Below are 15,006 nucleotides of genomic sequence, written 5' to 3'. Positions count from 1 at the left end.
CTAGGACCGTGTCTCTACTTGGACATACAACCATTACTAGGAAATGCCTTCAACCTCGGCTTTCCCAAATCCAGCAGGCTGACTCCCATGATGGTTCAAAGAATACTGATTCTGGAACAGGGACGCCATTCTTTTTAGTAAAAAAGGGAGAAATGGCTCACAGCATGAGGGATGGAGACTCCAAATCTTGCCAAAGTGTCAATGGTTTCCATCAATTTCTGGAATGTTTCATCTTCGTGGGTAAACCGATATCCAAAACTCACAACGCTTATCAAACTGGAGATGGCATTGCTGATCAGTGCTGAAGGGTCAAGTGGCTGCCCTGCAAATAAAGTAGCACACAGGCATTTTAAGGTTATTCTGACGTACTTTTTAACACCAAGAGTTAGCGTTCCTGGTGGGGTCTCAGAGAAACCATTGTGACTGGTGAGAATTTTGTTTTTGTATACAGAAAACAAGTAGAATTTGAAATGTATGAATTTCCCCTTCCATCTGTGTAAAGATTGTACTTTACAAATTCAGCAGAAGTAGTTTTGGGCCATTATAATGCCCCAGCATACCTTTTGCCTGAAAGAAGGCCTCCACAAGCCGGTGGGCCTCCTCTTCAATTTGATGCTCCATCCCTTTCTTTCCTAGTCCCAGATTCCTCATAGTGACTATACCAAACCGTCTCTGTTGTTTCCAGCCGTGACCATTTGCAAAGCCAATACCTGAGACAATCGAGAAACAATGAAAAATTACCAAGGGTCAAAATCATTGCCAAAATGTTAGGTTTCCAGTTCAGAAAATGCTATATAGCATGGAGTTCCTGCCTATCGGTCCCAAAGTCACCCATTCTTCTAAAGCTTTACAAGTATAAGTTCGACAGAGAACCTGTCTAGCATTGTATTATGTCTTTGATATTGAAATATATATTTTAGAGAGTGGGAGAGAAAGAGAGAGAGCTTAAGGGATTGTTGTAGGCCTCATTTCCACTTACAGATAAATCGGTGTGCGATCCGAATTGTTGGATTGATTTGACATCGGATCAGAGTTTACACTACACTTTCCCCAATCGCATTTTGTCATTTTCTGGCATCAACATAACCCACTTGTGATTCCCATTCATGAATGAATCGATTCAAAATGATTCAGTTCCAACCGGCAGAAGGGGAAATTTGAATCAATTCTGATCCGCTTGTGGTTCACACTTGCGCAGAATCGATTTATTGAAAAAGAAGCGGGGGAAAATCAGCATCAAAAAGGCGTGGGTTAAATGGGTCTGGAGCAAGGCCTCCCTCTTGGAATCACTTCAGCAATTCGGACTAAGTGGGAACCAGGGTCATTTGAACTGGTTCAAACCAAATCACGATCCAGTTTAAAAGGTAGTGGGAATGAGGCCACATCCAGGACTGGTTCATATAATACATTCCCTTCCTCCACTCAAGGGTTGTTGCCTATCTCCATCTATGGGCTAATGGAAGCCATAAATACTAATACTTAGAATCATAGAATCATAGAATCATAGAATCATAGAGTTGGAAGAGACCACTAGGGCCATCCAGTCCAACCCCCTGCCATGCAGGAAATCCAAATCAAAGCATCCCTGACAGATGGCCATCCAGCCTCTGTTTAAAGACCATCAAGGAAGGAGACTCTATCCCTTCCGAGGGAGTGCATTCCACTGTCGAACAGCCCTTACTGTCAGGAAGTTCCTCCTAATGTTCAGGTGGAATCTCTTTTCCTGTAGCTTGCATCCATTGTTCCGGGTCCTGTTCTCTGGAGCAGCAGAAAACAAGCTTGCTCCCTCCTCAATATGACATCCTTTCAAATATTTAAACAGGGCTATCATATCACCTCTTAACCTTCTTTTCTCCAGGCTAAACATCCCCAGCTCCCTAAGTCGTTCCTCATAGGGCATGGTCTCCAGACCCTTCACCATTTTTGTCGCCCTCCTTTGGACACGCTCCAGTTTCTCAATGTCCTTTTTGAATTGTGGCGCCCAGAACTGGACACAATATTCTAGGTGGGGCCTGACCAAAGCAGAATACAGTGGCACTATTACTTCTCTTGATCTAGACACTATACTTCTATTGATGCAGCCTAAAATAGCATTGGCCTTTTTAGCTGCCGCATCACACTGTTCACTCATATTCAACTTGTGGTCTACTTGGACTCCTAGATCCCTTTCACACGTAGTTTCATTCAGCCAGGTGTCACCCATCCTATATCTGTGCATTTTATTTTTCCGCCCTAAGTGCAATACCTTACATTTCTCCGTGTTGAATTTCATTTTGTTAGCTTTGGCCCAGCTTTCTAGTCTATTCAGGTCATTTTGAATCTTGATCCTGTCCTCTGGGGTATTAGCTATTCCCCCTAATTTGGTGTCATCTGCAAATTTGATAAGTATGCTCCCAATTCTGTCATCCAGGTCATTGATAAAGATGTTGAATAGCACTGGGCCCAGGACAGAGCCCTGTGGGACACCACTGGTCACTTCTCTCCAGGATGAAAAGGAGCCATTGTTGAGCACCCTTTGGGTTCGGCCGGTCAACCAATTACAGATCCATTTAACAGTTCCTTTGTCTAGCCCACATTTTACAAGCTTGTTTGCAAGAATGTCATGGGAAACCTTGTCAAAGGCCTTACTGAAATCAAGATATACTATATCCACAGCATTCCCTTCATCTACCAAGATGGTAATTTTATCAAAGAAAGAGATTAGGTTTGTCTGGCATGACTTGTTTCTCTGAAACCCATGTTGACTCTTTGTGATTATGGCATTGCCTTCTAGATGTTCACAGACTCTCTGTTTAATGATCTGCTCCAGAATCTTTCCTAGAACTGATGTCAGACTAACTGGACGGTAATTGTTGGGATCCTCTTTTTTCCCCTTTTTGAAGATGGGGACAACGTTTGCCCTCCTCCAGTCTGCTGGGATCTCTCCTGTTCTCCAGGAGTTTTCAAATATGATTGCCAATGGCTCCGATATTACTTTTGCCAGTTCTTTTAATACCCTTGGATGGAGTTCATCTGGTCCCGGAGACTTAAATTCATTTAGATTAACAAGGTGTTCCTCTACTATCTCTTTACTTATTCTGTGCTGAAATTCCCCTATTCTATCCTCTGCTCCATTATCCTCAGGTTGAGCACCCTTTGCCTTTTCTGAGAAGACTGAGGCAAAGAAGGTGTTGAGTAATTCTGCCTTTTCTCTATCTCCTGTTAGCATTTTGCCATCTTCTCCACGCAGTGGCCCTACCGTTTCCTTCTTCTTCCTTTTGCTGCGGACATATCCAAAAAAGCCCTTTTTATTGTTCTTAACCTCTCTAGCAAGCCTGAGTTCATTCTGCGCTTTAGCTTTTCTGACTTTACCCCTACACATGCCTGCTATTTCTTTGAATTCCTTTTTCGTGATTTCCCCCTTTTTCCATTTCTTATACATGTTCCGTTTCAAACTTTGCTCGGTTGAAAGTTCCTTAGTCATCCATCCTGGTTTCTTGAGACTTCTCCCGTTTTTCTTTCTCACTGGAACTGTTTGAAATTGTGCCTTCAGTATCTCCCTTTTGAGAAACTCCCATCCGTCCTGAACTCCTTTATCTTTTAGTATTTCTGACCATGGAATTGCCCTCAATACTTCTCTAAGTTTACTGAAATCCGCTCTCCTAAAGTCTAGGATGCGTGTCTGACTCTGCCTGGCTTCTCCTCTCCATTGTATAACAAACTCCAGGAGAACATGGTCACTTCCACCTAATGATCCCACCACTTGCACCCCATTAACCAAGTCATCCTTGTTGGTTAGGATCAGATCCAAAATAGCTGATCCCCTTGTTGCCTCTTCCACCTTTTGGACCATGAAATTGTCTTCCAGGCAAGTGAGGAATTTGCTAGGCCTTGAGGATTTTGCTGAGTTTGACTTCCAGCAAATATCAGAATAGTTGAAGTCTCCCATCACTACTACATCTCTCTTTTCTGACTGTGTGGTCATCTGTTCTAGAAAGATATCATCCAGTTCCTCAGTCTGACTTGGGGGTCTGTAGTAGACTCCCACCGTAACATCCTTGTTATTTCCCTCCCCTTTGATTCTTATCCAGATGCTCTCCACCTGGCTTCCATGATTGATGTCCAGGATCTCTTCACTGGTGTAAATATCTCTGACATATAGTGCTATTCCTCCTCCTTTCCTGTTTGGCCTATTTCTCTTAATAAGGTTATACCCCTCTATTTCCACATTCCAACCATGAGACTCATCCCACCAGGTTTCAGTGATGCCTATTATATCATATTTGCTTTGTTGTACTAGGAGTTCGAGTTCATCTTGCTTATTTCCCATGCTCTGTGCATTAGTGTAGAGACATCGCAGACCATGGGTCCCTTTTACTTGCTGCCTGTGCAAGTTTTTTTGCCTCCCACTGTTGGGTCCTTGCACTGTTTGCCTTGTTTCCTCTGTGACAGTTTGACTATTTTCGCCATCCCTTTCGCCTTCCTTCATATTGTCTCCCTTCCCCTCGGAACTCAGTTTAAAGCTCTCCTGATCAAGTTCTTGAGACTGTTGGCAAAAACATTTCTTCCAACTGGCGTGAGATGCAACCCGTCTGTTGCAAGAAGTCCCTCCTCATGGAACCGCAGCCCGTGATCAAAGAATCCAAATCCTTCTCGGCGGCACCATCTGCGAAGCCAGTTGTTCACATCTGCTATTTTCCTCTCCCTTCCTGGACCATGCCCTTCAACTGGCAGAAGAGACGAGAAGACAACCGGTACATCCATTCCTTTCAGCTTCCTACCAAGCGCCTCGTAATCCCTTTTGATGTCCTGAAGGCTGTGTCTTGCAGTATCATTAGTTCCCACATGGACCAAAAGGAAGGGGTATTGGTCAGTAGGCTTGACCAGTCTTGTCAGCCTCTCTGTCACATCACGGATCTTTGCACCTGGAAGACAACACACCTCTCGAGACGTCTTGTCAGGCCTACAAATCACTGCTTCTGTACCCCTCAGCAAGGAGTCCCCCACTACGACCACACGCCTCCTCCGAGGCTTAGCAGCGACTGTTCCCTCGGGTGGGACTCTCAGGCTCCCCTGCTCTGTCCCAGAAGTCTGTCCATGCTGCTCTTCTTCATCCTCCTTGATAAGGGAAAGAGCTTCGAATCGATTCTCTAGCTGCAAGCTCCCCGAACAATTCCTTTTTGGCTTACTTCTCTTTGTGACATTCCTCCAGCTGTCTGCCTCCTCTGTTTGGCAAGTGACCTCTTCCACCCTAGCATCTTCCTCTGCGTGGTACTCATCCAAGATGGTTAGTTCTATTGTGTCCAGGAAATCCTCTTGTTCCCTAATCTGCTGAAGTGTAGCTACTCTGGACTCCAGCTGCTGCACTTTCTCCTCCAAGAGTGCTACCAACTTGCACTTGGTGCATGTGAAGTTCTCCACTTCTGTAGGCAAGAAGAGAAACATCCCACAAGAGTTGCAGGTGACTGCGGCAGATCCCTCGTTGTCCATACTGCAAAGTCTTTAGTAATAAATATAACAGTCAATCTACTGGGAATACTTCTTTAAAGGTAAGTACTGGCTGCTATCTTACACTTAAAGGGAAGGCTCTGTTTCAATATCTGATTCTAACCTGATGCCACTTGAGCAGAGTTGTTGAGTTAAAGAAAATTAAAATTCTGGAAGGTGGTATATAAAGCTAGTCTGCTAGCTCCGCCCCCTTGTGACTCACAGATGTGACTCACAGAAGCTCCGCCCCTTCAGCAACAAGCACACGGTCTCAAGCACACGGTCTCAAAATGGCTGCCAAGCAGCTCCTCTCCTTCTCCTCTCTCTGGCCGGACTGTTCTGGAAGGCTCTGGAAGGTGGTATATAAAGCTAGTCTGCTAGCAACTTATTATTATTATTATTATTATTATTATTATTATTATTTGTATCCTGCCCCATCTGCATTCTGGCAATCAGGGAGGCTTACAACATTAAAAATTATACAAATTTTATCCCCCAACCCTCCCTCCCTTAAAATAGAATTAAACACTTTACAATTAAAGCATGTTCAAGTATTCCTGCAACTGACATCCAGAAGTTCAGTCCCTGGGCAGCTCTCCAGATAGCGATTACCATGAGGAAGCTGATGACACATTACATTACTAATTCCTGTGACACAGATTTAATATATAGATATGTCCACACCTCTATTGCTACATCTTTAAACACCAGTGTGTACCTGTCTGATGCACATTGGTGTCTAAAGATATTGATAATAGTTTTTCTTTGGGATGTCCCAGATAAGTGTTGCTTTCATGATAAGAATGCATCTCTCAAAAGATATGTATATATCATGTGAGTGACACAGAGAAGTGATGTATCATTCTGTATCGGCCTGTTCCTAGTAATCATGCAAAAGAGTAGCGGTAGCTTTGCCTTTCTTCATGCAGAAGGCAGAGCCAAAGACAATTTTTATCTAGAGAAGAAGTCCCTTTTCACGATTTCTAGAAGACTGGACTATCTCCTCTCATCTGAATGAACTCTCTTTTGTGAAGTTGAAGGCTTTCATGGCCAGCATCCACAGATTGTTGTGGGGTTTTCGGGCTATGTGCCCATGTTCTAGAAGAGTTTACTCCTGATCTGTGGCTGGCGTTCTCTGAAGAAAACCCCAGAAAAATCTATGAACTCTTTTGTTCTCCCTTTCTCCTGCCTCCCTTTGCTGCTCCCCAAAATGTCAGCTAGAGTAGAAGATTAAAGATAGGCTGGAAGCCTGTGCTTTGGATCAACCCATTCCCTCAATTGGCAGATGGTGAGGAGGGTTGCCATCATTCCCTTCCACAAAACTGAGAGAAAAGTATGTAAGACAGGATTGGGGTGGTTTATTAAAAAAAAAAAAACCCACCTATGAAAAACTCCCCTGTACACACCACATTTTGATATTTACGGTAACATTGCATAGAGTATGGCTTCCACATATTCCAAAAATACACTTGTCCTTCCCTATTTGGTAGGGTTAGGGGCACAGGACCCCCATGAATATGGAAAAACTGCAAATAACAAAAACACCTCTCTAGGTCCTCCAGGGCAACTCTGTGGTCAACGTCCAACAGACACAAACCATAGAACTGCACTGGAGGAGCTACAAAGGCCTAGCAGAGTATTCTCTCTAGGAATCTCTAGGTCTTTAAGTGCAACCTTTAGTTAATGTTGACCATAGAGCTGCACTAGAGGACCTAGATATTAATCAAATCTGTGAATAATCAAATCCGCAAATATGGAGGGATGAGTGTATACAAATTCCAAAAAGCAAACCTTGATTTTGCTATTTTATATAAGGGACACCATTTCAACTTGCCATTGATGGAACTTGAGCATTCGTGGATTTTGGTATCCAAGGGGGCTCCAGGAAGCAAACCCCAAGGTCCCACTGTATTTCAAGTGGTTCTTTATGTACACATTGCCATCCATTTACATTCTGGGACTTCAGAAACAATGCAGTTTGACACCACTTCAACTGCTGTGACTCAATGCTGTGGGATTGGGGGGATTTGTAGTTTTCTGAAATGCTTAGCCTTCCCTGTCAGTGAGCTTCAGTGCCACAACAAAATACAATTCCCAGAATTCCTGAGCCATGGCAGTAAAAGTGGTGTCAAACTGGATTGTTCTGCAGTGCAGATAAGACCCAGGTCTGTGCTATTTTCTCCTTATAATATAATGTTGTCTGCATATCTCAAATCGTTGATGCTGATGTTGAGGAACCACTGCTTTTGTTTCTGAGAGATCCTTTACAGAGATTTAGGTCATGTTTTCTAACTTTAGCAGATGATTAGAAACAGGATAGGCTTGGCAAATAGGATTGGCGGGATTGTATTCCATCACTAGTCTTAAAGCTTGCCTTCAGTTGATCTTCTCACATTCCTTTCCCAGGCTGTTTTTGGGCCAGAAGAATTAGCATATAAAGTAAATATAAGTAAACTCTAAATATTTGATGGAGACAGTAGTCAAGAAATCAGAAGAAGACTAGACCTTGGAACTGCTACTATGAGGAACTAGTGACATGTTAGGATACAGAATTGTGTACTAAAATCAGAATCATTCATACCATAATTTCCCTTATTTCTTTGTACAGCTGTGAAAGCAGACAGTGAAGAAATTTAGGCAGAAGAGAATCAACTAATCTGAAACACGGTGCTGGAGAAGAGTTCTGTGAATACCATGGATTGCCAAAAAGACAAAGAAATGGGTTTGAGAGGGAATCAAGTCTGCAGTATCCATAAACGCTCAAAGGACTAAACAGAGGCATACTGTATATACTCATGTATAAGTCTAGAATTTTAGGTCAAAAAATTGACCCCAAAAACCTGAGTCGACTTATCCACAAATCAATGTAAGTACTGTATCTTAACTCTTAAATAAAAGAAGGAACCATCCCCTGGTGAAAGGCAAGAGTATAATCTGCCTTGGAAGCACCGGTCCCCTCTACCCTTTCTTCTATGCAGCCCTAAAAGTAAGCACAAAGAGTTATGTCTGCTGGAATTTTGTAAGTTCTTTGACTTTGCTTTGCTTTGTCCTTTAGATCCTTTGCTATATGTCCCTAAATTTTACCCTCGACTTATCCATGGGTCATATCAAAATCCATAATTTCACCCCCAAAACTTGCCCTCAACTTACACATGAGGTCAACTTATAGTTGAGTATATACGGTATATACTTTGGACATCTCATGAGAGCTCATGAAAAAACAATAATGCTTGGTAAAGTTGGAGGCAATCAGAAAAGAGAAAGAGCACATTATGGGTGGAGAGACTCAACCAAGGAAGGCTAGGTGAGATCTGAGCAAGGTTGGTGATGAGTGGAACTCTTGGAGATCTCTCATTCATAGGGTTGCCAAAAGTCAAAGCCAACTTAGAAGCCATTAACAGCATCAGCAACAACAACATGCCCTGGTGTTTCTGCTCTCACTGGAGTTGAAAGTAGTGGAGAAAGAGAACAGGTCTCATTTGAGGATGTGAGGTAATACGGGTTGCTTGCAAAATCTAGAACCGTGAGCTAGAAGAGTTTCCAAACTGACTTCCGAGTTGCACATCTGATCTGGGAGCTATCCAAATGAACAAATCATGTGAGGCAAAGAAGACCACATGCCTTATGTGACCTAACAGATGCCATTTGTCTTTATCACAGCTGAGAGGATAGCTGAGGCAGGGCATAATATGGGATGGAGTAGAAAGACGCTTATGAATGGTAAGGTCAAGTGGAAGCGTCTCAAACATTAATTGTTTAGATTGATGTCCATTGTGAGAGCAACTCAAACCCAGTGAACAAATTATAGGAGGCAAAGACAACGTTCCTCCCATGACTTAAACTCATGGGAATTTTCTATAATCATAGAATAATGTATAATGTGATCACTCCTGCATCTTCCAATAATCAATTTGCCTGCCATGTGTGGAACTAATTGAAGTTTCTGAACATGGTACAGAAGTAGCCCAATGTGCAGCACATTGCAGAAGTCCAGCCTTGAAGTGACCAGTGTCTGCACTATTATTTTTAGGTCCTCCAATTCTAGAGCATAACAGCTGAAGCCGGTAGTAAGCTTTCCTATCTTTGAATATTCTGATATTCTATTATTCCATTAGTATAATTCTATGTCCAATAGTCCAGTAGTCTTTTATTTTTATTTATATTGTTATTTTGTTATCCTTTAGTTTGTGATCAAGTTCTTTGAAGAGGGAAAGGGGGTATTGAAACTGTCCAGAGAGTACCTCCGTCCTTTTGCATTTTCAAAGGTAATCGCCACAAAGATGGGAAAGCTGTCCCCTCGTCCCTCACCTTTGGAGTTTTCTTAAGATTTCCATCTGTCAAGAGCTTATTTTCAAAAGGTGGCGGCAGTGCTTATTCTCTTCTGGGGGCAGACCTGCAGTCGTTCTTTTGCCCTTCTGACCAGCTCAGCTCTGTCTGTGCTCCGAGCCTCTTCCAATGTCCTCCTTTCTCTCTCTTCTTTCACGGACAGGTGCTGGCAAAAAGGTCCCCGACGAGCTCCTCTGGACCCCCTTTACCAGGGGGGTTCTTGACCCAGTCCCTTTTAGTTGGGGATGGGCTCTGTTCCTCCGATCCCGTGGTCACTCCACACCCGCCTCGTATGGAGTCAACCACCCGCGCCACCATTACCACCGGAAGCCCTGAACACAGTCTTTCAAGGGGAGTGTAACGTCATCCAGGACGGTTTGACACAGCTCCAAACCCAGGTTAGGACCTTTGGCAACGTTACTGCATAAGCCATTGGGTTGCCTTGTTAGTTAATGAACTAAGAATAAATTCATTCAGGAAAATTCATACATGAATCCCTCTGAAGATGCCAGGCACAGATGAAGCAAAACAGGAATACATTCTTCCAGAATACAGCCACATAGCCCGAAAAACCCACAAAAAAATTGTCATACATAAATCATTGCTAGAATATTGCACTACATAGTATCGGCGGCAAGAATTGTTATCACCCAGAAATGGAAAGAGAATTCAACCCCTTCCTTACAAGATTGGTTACTAAACTTGCTTGAAATGGCAGAATTAGATAAACTGATATGTTTAATGAAATACAAAACTCTAGGAAGATTTGTTGGAAACCAGGATCGGATATCTAAGTAACAAATGGGGATAAATGTCAGTTATTGGTTTCAAAGACTAATGAAAAATAATTATCGTGTGTGTGTGTGTGTGTGTGTGTGTATACTGGAAAATCTGATTGGTCAGTTTATTGAAGATAAAATCAATAAGGTGTAATATTAGGAAGAAAAGACAGTAAGAGTATTATATACAAACACCAAGCATCATTAGAAAAGGAAGAACTGAAGGAATTTATTATATGGAATAATTGAAAAACAACCTTCAAAATGTTTGTACATCTGTTTTATTTTATTAATTATTTGATGTTATGTGATGTTTACTAATACAGTGCGCCCGCATGATATGGGGTGTGTTTTACGCGGCTTCCAGTATACGCTGGAAGCCGCGCTGGAAGGAAGGGAGGCACATGTCGGAAGAAAACAATGGTGCTGTAAGTGCTACTGGTTCCTCAGGAGACGAAACCGCCACTGAGACAAGGCACAAAACATGCTTTGTGTTCACTTGGCTTTTTTCTTTCAACTTTTTAAGAGTGGGATGTCCAATGGGGAGTCCATGCAGTTAGATTTCTTGTTCACATTTAATGTGTTGTGGGCCACTTTGATGTCTTGTCACAGAAAATCAGGATAAAAATAAAAGTTTTATTATTATTTATTATTTATATTTGCCATCTAGAGAGCTTAGATTCAGAGCAATCCTATGGATGAGACCTCCTCACAGATCCTCTTATTAACAATTCTGCTCAGGCCTTGCAAACTCAAGACATCTGCTTTAAAAACAAGCAAACTCAGCTTTAATGCCTAGTACAAAAGGCTGCAAGAAATACAAGAAAGTAAAGGAACATAAGAATTCTCCTCTCCTCCCATTTTTTTAGCATCAGGAGAATTGTGCAGTTTGGGAATTTGCTATTTAAAAACAAAAACAAAAAAAACACACCAAAAACAACAACAATAACAACAACAACTGCTTGACTGTCCCCTATAGAATTGCCAGGTAAATAAGGGACAAGGTACCCAACCTTTTAATGGTTGCATAGAAGAGGGAATTTCAACAAGTGTTGCTTGCATGACAACTATTAAGTGTATAGGAGCCCTGTTACTTGTGTCACCTGGCAACCCTAGTCACATTCAGAAGTTTCTTTATCCTTCTTGCCTGCCAGAAGAAAAGAAACGTTTGTCTTCCAAGGCACTTACCCTTTCTCTTGAAGGCATGTAAAATGAAATGGGTCATCGGTCGGTCATTTAGCTCTTCCGAATGGTTGATCAGGCCTTCTTTCACCGTTTGGAATCCAGACAGAATCACGATAGGATAATGACCTATCCATAAAGTGGTAAAGTTTCCATATTCCTGAGTGAGCTGTCATTAGATGAAAACACAAGAGATGAAACTTTGCATTTACTCCGTGAGATTATTTCAGGTTAATACGTAAGCTCCAGTCTGGTTCCACTCTGTGGGTTCTAGCCATGTATAGCTCTCATTCAGTTCTACTTGTAAGCATCCTGATGATGATGAACTGGTTAGAAGGAGCCAACATGGACTTGCCGAGAAGAAATCCTGCCAAACTAACCTCATATCTTTCTCTCTCGTTTTTTGATCCAGTCACTAGTTTGGTAGATGATAGGAATGTTGTGTATGTCATATATATGGATTGCAGCAAAGCATTTGATAAGCCCCCCCCCCCCAGATATTTTAAGTAGCAGACTGACCAAATATGGAATACAGTGGACCTTTGTTATCTGCTGGGGTTTGGTTCCAGGATCCCCCATGAATAACAAAATCCATGGATGCTCAAGTCCCATTTAATATAATGACATGGCAAAATGGGGTCCCTTATAAAAATTGGAAAATCAAGATTTGATATTTGAAATTTATACTTTTTTTGAACATTTTTAAACCGTGGATGCTTGAATCCGTGTATAAAAAATCCATGTATAAGAAGGACTGACTGTAGATGGAAACACCATCAGATGGATCCATATTTGGGTGGATAACCATGCGCAAGGAATTGTCATTAGTGGCTATGCTTTGATGGGGGGAAGTCTCGGACATTATCACATAGGCCTGGGGTAACGCAATTACAGCCAGATGAAATGGGGTGGGATGGGAACAGAATGGGGAAAGAACGCATTTTACCGCACGCCGGAACGCTGCCGATGCCATCGGAATCCCCCGTTCCGTTCCCCATCCGTACAAGAGAGGCCAATTTTCAGAAACTGTTCTGAATAGTTCCTTAAAATCGGCATCTGGGGGATGGATGGGAAAGGGAACGGGGGCTTCCGCTGGCATTGGCAGTATTCTGGCATGGGGTAAAATGCGTCCTTTCCCCATTCTGTTCCCATCCTGGCCCCTTTCGTCCCTCTCTAATTGCATTCCCCCAGGCCTGTGCAATAACGTCCCATGAATCCCAATGTGGGAGAAAGGCAGGATATAAAGCTTGGAAACAAACAAACAAACAAACAAACAAATATAAAATGATTCTGTGAATATTAAAATGAAACTTTTAGTCCAGTATCCTTGGCTACATCTACACTGCAGAAATAATCCAGTTTGACATCACTTGTCACCTGGCTCAATACTATGGAGCCCACAAGAAGCTACAGTTCCCAGAATTCTGTAGTACTGAGCTAGGGCAGTTAAAGCAGTGTCAAACTGGAATATTTCTGCAGTGTGGATGCACCACACTTTATGACTTAAACACGTGTAAATGCAGCTTACGAGGAAGGTAATTCAAACTGTGAAGATCCACTCTGAGATCCAGGGGAAGGGAAGTGCAAGGGCACTCCACTTGAGAGTGCACTCCACTTGGTTGCACTACTCTCTTACTTAAGGATCCCAAAAGCTAGATATGCCGACCTTCTCATCTCACCATGTGCTCAGAGGTGGCCAGGGAGGCACTGTGGGAGGGCTTGGCGCAAGAGAAAAGCTAGTGGGAATGCTAACTACTCATGACTCAGTCTGTTTGGGAGTGGGTTCTCAAGACTGCGCTGGGGAGGAGCACCCGTTGACAAAGGTACTTGCGCAAGACTTAAGGAAATTGCAAACGTTTAGGAATCCAACATAACGAATACCTTTTTCTCTCACCTCCCATTTCGTTCAACATTAAGCAAAAGATGTTCTAGAAACCTCAAACTCTGCTTCACTTATTTTACCTGACCCAGATGACTTGACTGCAGTGTCACTCCTAGATGCACCCTCCAAAAACCAACATCTTTTGGGTTCCTGTGCTGAAAAGGTAGCCAGCCAAGGATGCTGATAGAAACATATCTTGCAAGACAAGAAGTCAATTGATAGGAAATAGAAACCAATTTGCACCCCTGAGGTCAGAGGTGGGCAAAGGGTAGCCTGTGGACCACATGCAACCCCCTGCTCCAGACAATTGCCTCCAAATACTTGCAAATGGATGGGGGGCATTCACTTCCACTTGCTTAAAAAAAAGAAGAAGTAATTTCCTGAGCCTAAAGTGGCCTGATGGAGCTAAAACTGACTTACTGAAAATGATCTCTGTGCTCCCCACGGTACATTTGGGGATTAAAAATGATTTTTTTATTGGTTTGCAGTGAGTAATGCAACCCTCCAAGGTCTTGTGGGGACATGGGTGCACCCACAACCTCAGGTGAACATGTTGCCTTCAGGTGCAATGGAGAATGTACTTCTCCTCCCCAGTCCTGAAGAAGAGCTAATGCTACTCCAGTCACCTTTTGGAAGGGGAGTGGGTGCCATCTTGCCTGCCATTTTTTGTTGCTCTCCACCTTCGGGGCAATCTGAACCCATGGCGACATCTCCAAGGCCCCTTGCCCTCCACTGCTCTGCTCAGGTCCTGAAAATTCATACTCATGACCTCTTTTATAGAGTCCTTCCATCTAACATGCAGCCTTCTTCTCTTTCTGCTTCCCTCCACCTTTTCTAGCATTATTGGGGGGGGGTTTCCCCCAAGGAGTCATTCTTTCTCATGATATGAACAAAGTATGACAGAGTCAACTTTATCAGCTTGGCTTCCAGAGAGATTTCAGGCTTGATCTGTTCTAGTACTCATTTGTTTCTTAGCTGCCCATGACATCCTCCACACCCTTCTCCAGCCCCACATCTCAAATGAATTGATTTTTCTTCTGTCCTCTTTCTTAACTGTCCAGTTCTCTCATCCATACACAGTAACAGGGAATGCAATGGCTTGCACAATTCTAACTTTCATGCTCAGTTGTATATCTTTACATTTTAGGATCTTTTCTAGTTCTTTCATAGCTGCCTTCCCCATTCTTAACCTTTTTCTGATTTCTTGACTGCAGCCCCAGCTCTGACCAGTGTTTGATCCTAGGTATGAGAACTCTTTCACTATTCCTATTTCTTCATTGTTGAATTTGTCTGAATACTCTATGGTCGTTGTTTTTGTTTTCTTTATTTTCAACAACAAGTCTGCCTTTGCACTTTCTTCCTTCATCTTCC

The 15,006-nt window shown here is 42.7% G+C and overlaps 1 protein-coding gene across 4 annotated transcripts in view; it reads right to left on the bottom strand.

The window, feature by feature from the left end:
* LOC149317864 (cytochrome P450 2J4-like) overlaps positions 1-15,006 on the bottom strand; it is a 67,051-nt gene that overhangs the window by 13,870 nt on the left and 38,175 nt on the right. For 2 of the 4 annotated variants that reach the window (XM_089508582.1, XM_089508581.1), the window contains exons 2-4: positions 11,760-11,922; positions 561-710; positions 162-322 (exon numbers count right to left, since the gene is read on the bottom strand). In XM_089508582.1, the coding sequence (XP_089364708.1) occupies positions 162-322; positions 561-710; positions 11,760-11,922 (474 nt within the window). Of the gene's footprint in view, positions 1-161; positions 323-560; positions 711-5,590; positions 5,611-11,759; positions 11,923-15,006 lie in introns of those variants that run through there. The other 2 variants (XM_089508584.1, XM_089508583.1) reach the window with 2 other exon arrangements.

The sequence above is a fragment of the Sceloporus occidentalis genome, unplaced genomic scaffold (genome assembly GCF_023333645.1).
Source record: "Sceloporus occidentalis isolate IW3139 unplaced genomic scaffold, rSceOcc1.0.p SCAF_2, whole genome shotgun sequence".
In the NCBI taxonomy this organism is placed as follows: Eukaryota; Metazoa; Chordata; class Lepidosauria; order Squamata; family Phrynosomatidae; genus Sceloporus; species Sceloporus occidentalis.
The sequence above is the reverse complement of the archived record's forward strand: the minus strand, read 5'-3'. Positions and strand labels throughout refer to the sequence as shown.